This window comes from Pseudomyrmex gracilis, unplaced genomic scaffold, assembly GCF_002006095.1.
Source record: "Pseudomyrmex gracilis isolate BER0280 unplaced genomic scaffold, ASM200609v1 scaffold_115, whole genome shotgun sequence".
Lineage (NCBI taxonomy): Eukaryota > Metazoa > Arthropoda > Insecta > Hymenoptera > Formicidae > Pseudomyrmex > Pseudomyrmex gracilis.
Genome location: NW_018020699.1, coordinates 327,779 through 337,681, shown reverse-complemented (window position 1 = coordinate 337,681; position 9,903 = coordinate 327,779). Strand labels below are relative to the sequence as shown.

The window sequence follows — 9,903 nt, the reverse complement described above, 5'->3', positions numbered from 1 at the left end:
TGATCTGCCGGCTGGCGCATTATCGGCACAACGCGTTTTCCACAACGAGAGCTTCCCATGTCAAATTAACCGAAGATTATTCGAGTATTCTCATGAGCGGCGGGTTTCATGCATATGGCGGATTTTCGTATGTTTCATCGTCAGAAAGGGCGACCGCTTTTACTCCCCCAACGATCAGGTAAAACGCGTAGGGCATTGCCGATGTTCGCGTTTACGCGATATTGACCCGACCATATGCTCGTTATTTCCCATAACACATTGCCATCCCGATGTTGCTGATGCACGCGGTGGTATTTAGATAGTGCTTCACAGCAACAGGTAGGTCGCTCCGTTATTATTCTAATCACGCTACCGACAACTGACGATTTGCTCGGTCACGCGAATCTTAATCGCATCTAATCTCTCTTTCCGCGCAAGTTTACGCTTATTAGACTACAGGTATCTATCTGTATATTGTCGTAATAGTTACATAAGTAAAAAAATGAAAATTGTAATATTTTTAGTTAAAATCTAAGAAATCAAATTTCATCGTTTGCGATTGTACGTCTGTTCTTAGTTATTGAACCATGTTTGAAGTAAGTATATAATTGCAATAAAAAAAGATTACAATAATTCTGTCCAAACACAGAGATAAAATTTTAGAAAACCAACTTAATCTAAACAGTTGTAAATAGAAATAAAAATAAAGTCGAGTTTTCTTCTTGAAAAAAGAGAAATTTTACTTAATAAAAAAAAACAGTTTTTTCCTACTTAATACAAGAGAAATTGTTTTTTTTTTTTTTTTTTTAATGAAATCTGCGTAGAACCTAAACCACAAAGAGAAGTCAGTCTGAAACGGGCTTATCCTCTACTAAAGCAGCGTTTTTGTGGCGACTAAAATAGCGACTGGCTTTCTTTCTTTTTCCGCAAGTACAATAACCTGTTCCAAGGATTATTTTAAATAAGTCGGAAAAAAAGTCGTGACAAAAATCACAGAATTTCTTATTATTTAGAATCCGCGTCTTTTCTAACGTTAAGAACGAAGAGTTAAGATGTCAATCGAATTTGTTTAAATAATCAATATCGAAAAATATACGTAGTTCTTACATGTGTGCATGTAAAAATAGAAAAATATATATATAGAAAAAAAAAATATATATATAGAATAAAATAATATATATATATAGAATAAAAATATATATATAGAAAATATATATATAGAAAATAATACATTAAATAATATTTTAAATCAATTAGAGTGGGGTATTCGGGGTCTATCATATATGAGATGCAAAACTAGCATCCTATATGAATTGAAGAATTGAAATTTCAATTCGAAAAACACACGTGAAAAACGTGAATTTACTTATATATGTGTACACACACATATAAGACATATTTTCCGACACAACATCCTGCGAACGGCTCTTTAAGACTTATTTATTCATTTATTAAAGTTTAATAAACTACATGACCCCGAGGAGATCCTCAATTTAATATTGATTGTTAGAAAATAATATATATTAATTGTTATTAAATTAATATTATCATACGCATATTGTTATTTACATTTCGATGTTATATACATGTATTTTATTTTATATATAAAATTATATATGATTGTTATATAAATTTTTTTTTATTCGATGACAAACAAGACAGCGAAAGATTGTCGACAGGGAAATTATAGATCTGACCCCGGTACAGCTTAGGCTTAGATCGTAACGGAGATAGCGGCGAGACATCAAAGAAGCTTTCTTAATCTGTCGCTCCTGTGCAACTTTGGATTTACGAACCTGTCCTTTTCGTTAGTCATCTTATATACGCTTGTTCTCCCTTTCAGTTGTTTTTGGAATTCGCCTTTGCCTGTTTCCTCGTTTTATAAAAAGAAATTGAACCGATCCGTCAGAGACCTGTTGATGTTGGTGACCTGATTATATGAGATTTAACGCCGTCCTTCATTACTATATGCATCGAACTCCCCGCGAACCTTTTCCGTTCCTGCCAATAGCTTTTATACCTTAATCTTGCTTTTGTGAAGCAGCGAGAACGTACTTTTTCGCTCACCTTTATTCGGTAGCCGTGGCTTCTGTACAAATCTGAACATTTTTCGTTACAGAATTAGTAAGCCTAAGTTGGTACATCCGTCTTAAAACCTTGCACCCATCTCGCTATCTAGAGATAGTGTCGGATTTGAAAAAAAACTTTGAAGCTTTTTACTTTTGACTCTTCCGTGTCACGCTGCTAATAAAATCTCGTCATCGTAGTCGAGAACGACTCGCAAACAAAATGTAACTCTGAACCAACATGAGTTGTTATATTGCGACACTGAATTCTTATTGAATTGGAACAACAATTGTATTTTTTTTTTTTTTTTTTTTTATTCCGGTCGCGTCGTCAGTCGCGTCGTTTAAGAATATTATTTTGCCTTCTTGACAAAGCGACTCGAATCTCTCTTATGTGAGAGAATCCGTGAAAGTTTTTCCTACCGTGAATGTGAGCGAGGAGATTTCTGTTGCCACGGTCCCATTGTTAGTTTTCGTGTATTCCCGAGATAGTTGCACGTACATTTTTTCTTTTATCCCAACATATTGCGCCAAAGCCAAACCGACGTACGGTCGGACGAGCATTCGACGGTTTGCTTCGAAAAGGTAAAAACCGAATGTGCCTCACAAAAAGAAAAAAAAAAAAAACAAACACACAACTCAACTCAAAAACGCGTCTCTATTTGGAAGATTTTTTTCGTTACTCATAGACAAATACACATGAAAGATTTTTATATCAATGATAAAAGATGAAAAAAACGTAATTAATTAGGATTAGTGTCGTGGCACTTGGAGTGTGTTTGTATGTTTCGCCTGCGACAAAAACATACACCTGGTGTAATCTGGCGAAGATAACATCAAGGAGAGGACTAGGGGGTTGCGAGGAGGGGAGCGCGATACACCATCGAGAGATCCAATCTTCGCGATTATTACATCGGTTATGACGAATTCCTGGCGTAATTCGTCGAGTGCAGGAGCAGCAACTCGCGCCCCCCCCGATTTAACGCGCGCGCAAACATACACGCAAGCTCGTTTGTATGTACACGTACGTCAGAATGGGAAAGGGACGGGGAGCGAGAGATCTCCCGAGAGAGGATGGGGCACGAGATAATTCAAGATGGAGTCAGGGAGTCAGGCGCGGCGCATCTGCCCGCGTCGCTATTATGCCAACCACCGCGCGCTATATGCACGCGCTTCGTCTCGTTTAACCTCCTCTACATATATCTCTCGGCTGCAATTCAATGACGAAACTTTTAACAAAAGTCTAGTCCGCTCTCTCTCTCTACCTGAACCTCTTCTAGCGCACGCATCAACGAGTTTCAACGGCCCCCGCGAAAGCGAGGGAGTTAATTCCGGTCTTTTTTTTACAAATATACGGAGGATCCACATTTTTTTCGGCGTCGCGCGAAATTACAGAGCATTTGCGCGCGATGTCCGATATCGATGGGAATTTCAGGTAAGATTTGTTTTGCAACAACTTTTAACCAAAATGATACGTATAATTATCACGTTATAAGAAAATCATTCTTTTTACACGAACAAATATATATTATTGTCCTTTAATTAAATATAACAAAATAAAAAAGAAAAATAAAAAAGAAAAATGTCTAAAAGAGTGAAAACTTTTCTGATATCATCACTTTTCTCTTCTTAAAGAAAAAAAATATTCATGCGTATATGCAAAAGATTATCGTATTTACACAACGTTATAAGGGATGCGAAGACTACGTCTTTTTTCTTGCTTTCATTTCGGATACTGACTCGAGAAGTGGTACACGCAGTGGCGGGGATAGCATCCCTTGTCGCGAACGGTGACGTCAACTCCAGGATACGACGAGAACGAACCGCTTCTCTCCGCCAGATCCGCCCTTTACCATAGGAGTAGGGAAGCATTGGCCAATAGGGTGCGTTTTTCCCGGCAGCAGCATCGGAACCTTCGAGGGTGTTAGCATCAAAAAGTCTATGACTGACAGTTCATTTTCACCTTGGCAGTTTAGTTCTTGTCGTAGTGGAGCTCGACGATCACGAAGTGATGCCGTAAACGTAAAGAATTGCCGTCCTTTTGAAGCGGCATTTGGTTTTGAAAACAAAAACTCTTTTATAAGCAGTGAATTTACCGCCTAAATTTTTCTCCTCGCAATTAGTGCTGTGTTTTTCTTGTTCAGATAGTAACTGTTCAACTGTTCGAACAATTTTTTAATTGCAAAACATGCAGAATCAGTTGCAGCAGATGCCGGTGCAACCACCAAAAATGCCAGCTTCTTCAAGTAAATATATTTTATTACACTTATATATATATATATATATATATTATTTATTTATTTAATTTATAGACGTCATTTTTGACATTTTAGTCTTTTAGTTATTATTTGCATGATTGATAAACAAAACCAGACTTGACTTATGTGTGTAATTTTTTTAATGAGAAATACTTTATCACATTTAATTAATCATATTGTCTTCTCTTGATAATAGTTTTTTAAGTGTACTTTTTTAAATAAGTTTAAATATATTGATAATAAATATTTTATTTGAATAATATTTTTGATCAAGTTAAATTGTAATTAAAGAATATAATACATAATTTTTGTATTAATAAATTATTTTAATTTTTGAAAAATATACAAGAAAAGATGTGAGATTTTATGATTTTATTATAAAAATTTATTATTCATTTATGTTAATTTTAAATATTATTAAATATTTTTGTTTTATACAATTTCTGAAATATAGATATAGTGCATGTATAAGTTAAAACAATTATTTTGTATTCAAATATATAAAATTAGCCGGAAATAGGTTGGCTCTTCTTTTATGAGTTATGTCGAAAGAATTTTAGTCCTTTTCTTCGAACGTGTTATAATCCTGAAATTACAAATCTTTTTTTTTTCTTTGTGAGTTTATGCACCCGCCAAAATAAAGTAAACGCGTGTGTGTATATATATATATATACATATATAAAAGAAAAAAGAATCCTTTGTTTAGTGTACTATTTATGACATGTATTAACTCCAAAGCCATTTGCAAAAAAGGGTCACGGAATGGCGCCATATATATATTTATTTAGTGCGGCAATATTGTAATGTCAACACGCGTAGAGCAATGAAATAGGTTTGCAGATTTTATAAAACTTTTTTTACTATATATTAAACATAACACCTAATTTATTAGTCTTGTTTTTTTTTTTTTATCAAATTCTTTTCTTTACGTTCTGTAAATTCCGGCCTTGCTTTTTTTTCGTGCATTAGACTTAATTTACATAACGAAAAGAGAAAATCGTCTGACACAGAAATAATTTTACCTATTTATATTTTATCTCACTTTCGAAATCAATAGCCTGTCTGGTTTCACTTTCCAAAATCCTTGACAAAATAGTAAATGTTACATATAACGTGTTCATTTGCTTAGAATACTTTACGATCTGACAACGTAACAATGCGAACTGCGAGTCAATAGTATTCGAGCTGTTAATATTAACGTATTGTTGCGAAAAATATCTTCAAATGTGCTTTGGTAAATACCCTGGGAAAGCTCCCGAGAAAAATTATCTTTTAATTCAGAGACGTATCGGAGAAGAGCGGAAGAAAAGAGAATACGTTATCTGCAAATCCGCGCTCGCTGTGCAGAGATAATCTCTCACTTGTCTCTCGAATCGTTAATTGTCATAATCAATTTTTATTTGGTGTCTGATACGATGTGCTTAATTTTATCTCGTGTGAAATAACAAACATGTGGCTTTTAAATGTAAGAGTAACCTCTACCGTGCATTTAAAAAACGATTCATCCCCAAACGCAGCTCATCCATGAGAAAGTAACGACAGATGGTTCGAAACGAATGCGGCGAGAACGAATCATCGGTGGTAGTCGACTAACAGGTTGTTGCGCGCGGGTGGTTGAATTCAGCGTCATTTGGTGCTCAATCAGTGTCTCCCAGCTAATTATGCGAACTAGCACGTGATCTCTCGAAAACCTGTTTGAAAGATGCTAAAGCTTTTCTATTATTATTTACATGCAACAATTAATATTTCTACGTAAGTTTAAAAAACAACAAAAACTATTTAGAAACTAAAATTCTCGTGTTTTCACAATTCTGTGTAAAAAAAAAGAAGAAAATTCATGGAAATACGACGCAGCCAAAAAAAAAGTTTGATAGCAAAATGAATATTTTTTTGCCAACGGAAACTTTGTGGCGTCGCCGAATGTTTTGTCGCCGGACATAAGGCGAGTCACAGAATATGTGTATCGTGAACTGGACTAGAAATATATCATCCCCCTCGCAATTACATCGAGAAGTTCGTAATTTTGCACGCGAGACTTCGAGCGAAGGACACATTTTACGCCGCACATTTCGTCGTCGGTCCTCGCCACGTTTATTCCTTCTCTCTCTCTCTCTCTCTCTCTCTTTTTCTGTCTCTCGTTCTTCTTTCCCTTTTTCACCCTTTGCATGCGAACGCGCGCACCGGCCGCCGCGGGGATGCGCGCGACAAACTTTTCCCTTAATTTCGTGGTCACGAACACGCGCGCGGTCAGTAGCGTACTTTTAGAAGAGAAAGAGAGAAACGCACCGGACGAAATAAAAAAAAAAAAAAACAAAAAAAAATTCGTCAGGGTGAATCACATCCGGCCGTGTTCGCGCCCCCCCTTTTTTTGCCTTCGAATTTCACATTTACAATATTTTGTGTCAAAACAGTTTTCGTCGAACTTTATTTAATCTTGACGTGGCACGCGCAATTCGGATGATTTTCGTCGATAAAGTCGCGGTTTGAATAAAATAATTGCGCGCGCGCGCGCGCGCGATGGGAAACGTACTCTCTCGCGTTTTATAGCGAGACACCGATCGTCGTCGTGCGCGTAGAAGGTAAATGCGCATACGATTTTTCCCCTCTTTCCGCATGCCACACCTCCGGCCCGGGATAATGACAGTATTTTTCGCGCAAATGCTCGATCGAAAACGTGAGCTTGCGCGCATTCGTGCATCTCATCAAATATTCACGAGACTTTACAGCAACTTAAAGGGTCCTTCCTTTCCCTCCCTCGTCAACCACTCCCTTCTTCCTGTGCTCGCGGAGGAAGAGAGGCGTTTACTATAAAAATAAATATTTAACACGACGCGTGACGGAAGGAAGATGACCGGCGCCCGACGGAAAGCGCTGAGCTCGGCGGAGCTTCTCGACGAATAAAAAATTCAATCGCGAATGACTCGCGAGCCAACCGAATGCAAGTTTCATGCGCAAGTTTCAGTGTAGAAACGTGCGCGTTGCGTGATTCCGACGCAAGAGCACCCGCGAGTTTCCCTTCCTCTTTTGAAGGGGGCAGGAAGGTGAAACATTCCTGGCCGCCCCCGGCGAAAAGGACGCACAAGCCCCTGTTATTCGGTCGCGAATACCCTGTCTGCGTTTTGCTTGAAACATGTGCGCGGGCACTTTGCGCACATTACCTCTCCTCGTTAATGATTTACCGTCAGGAACACCGAGGCGTTTCCTCGCGGTCACATGCGCCATCGAGAAGGGAGAGAGCACCTTTTAACCCTTACGTGTGTTATAGAAAAACTTCGCGATTTTTCGCTATTACTTGCAATCGATGTTCACAGAAAATGATGGAAACGCGCAACGCGCTGGTTGAGACTTCGATAGTCGAGCAAGTTGCTCTTATAGACAGTTTTTGAAAAGGTTCTTAACGATATTTTTTAAAATTTTCCGGTTGTAGTTGGGCAAGTGTGAAACCATTTGCAGGGTTTGTTTTGCAATAAATAAATCTGCTAATTTTATTTTCCAAACGTTTCGGCTTTAATAGAAGAGGAGTATAGAAACGCTTCAAAAAAATTATCATAAGAACAGGAAAATTATATCATGGCCCTTTGAAGCACAAAAAACACTGATGATAATGTGTGTGTGATAGCAGCATTACTTTATTCAAGCACGTAATATATAAAACGTTTTCGGCCTTGGATTAGGCCTTTATCAATATATATATATACAAAAATAAATCAATTGTTAGATTCGCAAAATTTATAAAATTACAACTTACAGACAAGTAGATGAAATTTGTCACTTGATTAACGCACATAATAATGTTGTTCTTGAATTAAAAACTTAATCGAGTCACATGATTCGGCTTTATTTTTAACCTTTTCGCTCCGGGGATTTTTCCTTTAAAATTGACCTCGCATTTTAGCTGAAAAAGTTAATAATAACCTGCTACCCCCCCCCCTTCAAAGTTAATTTTGAAGGTCAAAGAAGTAACCAGGATTTTTTTTCAATTTTTTTCCTAAATTTAGTGCATTAAATTGACCTTATAAACATCTATTACGTTCGCTTTTCTTGCTGGTCCATATATGGACCAGTCCCGGAGCGAAAAGGTTAACCTTCTTCAGTGGATTTCTTTATAGAACATTCCCTCCTGATTGATCAAATGACGAACATTTTATGGTTGAATTATAAGTTAAAATAGTTTGAGTGTCAAATGTAAAATTTAATCTGTTTATAATGTGTGAGTCACAAGACAGTTTCGTCATTACTCAGTAAATCCATTGAGGAAGGTTAAAAACAAAGCCGAAACGTTTGGAAAATAAAATTAACAGATTTATTTATTGCAAAACATCCTGCAAATGGTTCACACTTGCCCAACTACAACCGGAAAAAAAAAAAGTTTTTGAAAAGTTCGATGGGGCTGAATCGAGCAAGAACAAAATATGTGACACACTGTGTGTCTAATTAATTTAACGACAGTCTGAAAACATCGTCATTGGTTTTGCCAACCGCGATCAAACGCGCGCGCGTGTCAATCAACAGGTTGCCGTTGTGCTATTTCGCGCGACGCGCGAAAGATTCGATGTGACCCTAAGATTCATTAATTTGTTAAATTAAACTACGAGCTTACGTTGTTCTCTCGCGGGCGTTGGTTGTTCCGGTCGCCATTGCGATCATAATACTACACACACAGTGAGACAGAGATAAAGAAAAAGCGAGGGAGTGATTGAGGGAGAGATCGGGGGCTCGATAGCGAGCCGAAGTGTCGTGTTTCTGGCTGCTCATTTAGGGTCCCCGAATGCGGCACAGCCACATCCGGTCGTCTATTCAGGGTCCATTCACGATCTCGTCGAGCTCAATGGCGTAGGCGGTGCCTGCGCGACAAGGAGTTAGTACCCCATTTCGAGCGCGCGCCCCCGCGCGCGCGTTTATCCAGCGTCCACCCTCTCTTCGCGAAGAGGCATGTGTGCGTTACTACAGAGAGAGAGAGACTAACTTGCTGACAAATCGATCCATTCACCTCCGAGACGTCATTCAGCAGACGTCGTGTTGTCGCTCGTAAACGGGTTCCTAACCAAAATATCGGCATTTTCAGCGGACCAAGATTTAAAGCGCCCTTTCCATCGATTGTCGTCGACAATACGTCGTACTTATACTCGGCGACTCTTTTTCGCGAAGAAGTTGACGTGAGGTTTGTATCGAATAGATTGACGAGGGAATGATGATGATGACACGCCTCTCCTCGCGCGCGTCAAACTTATTCCTCCCTTTGGTCGAAAAAACTCTGCCAAAGTCGTTGCCTCTCGCCTGTCGATCGAAATGATTACGTCGCGCCAATATACGTTATTTTAAATATTTATTGTATGAATATATGAATAAAAATATAGGAAAACTCAATTTATTCTCTTTTTATCCCTCAAACGGACGGCGTGTTTTTTTCGGCACCTTCATTCGCCGGACACGGGTCGTTTTCGCGTCTTGGGCGTTTTAAAAATATTAAATATTTCTGAAAAAATCTGAAACAACGTGTATATACACCGAAAAAATGATATTCTCGTAAGTAGAAGATTTTATACTTAAAAAATCTTCTTAAAGATTTTAGATGATATTCTTCTGAAATTAAGAATATA

The 9,903-nt window shown here is 37.9% G+C and overlaps 1 protein-coding gene across 1 annotated transcript in view; it reads left to right on the top strand.

The window, feature by feature from the left end:
- Window positions 1-4,054: 4,054 nt before the first annotated feature.
- LOC109856356 (nuclear receptor subfamily 2 group E member 1) overlaps window positions 4,055-9,903 on the top strand; it is a 7,942-nt gene continuing 2,093 nt past the window's right edge. Inside the window, exon 1 of the mRNA XM_020431505.1 lies at window positions 4,055-4,291. Coding sequence (XP_020287094.1) covers window positions 4,234-4,291 — 58 coding nt within the window. The 5' untranslated portion in view covers window positions 4,055-4,233. The remainder of the gene's footprint in view (window positions 4,292-9,903) is intronic.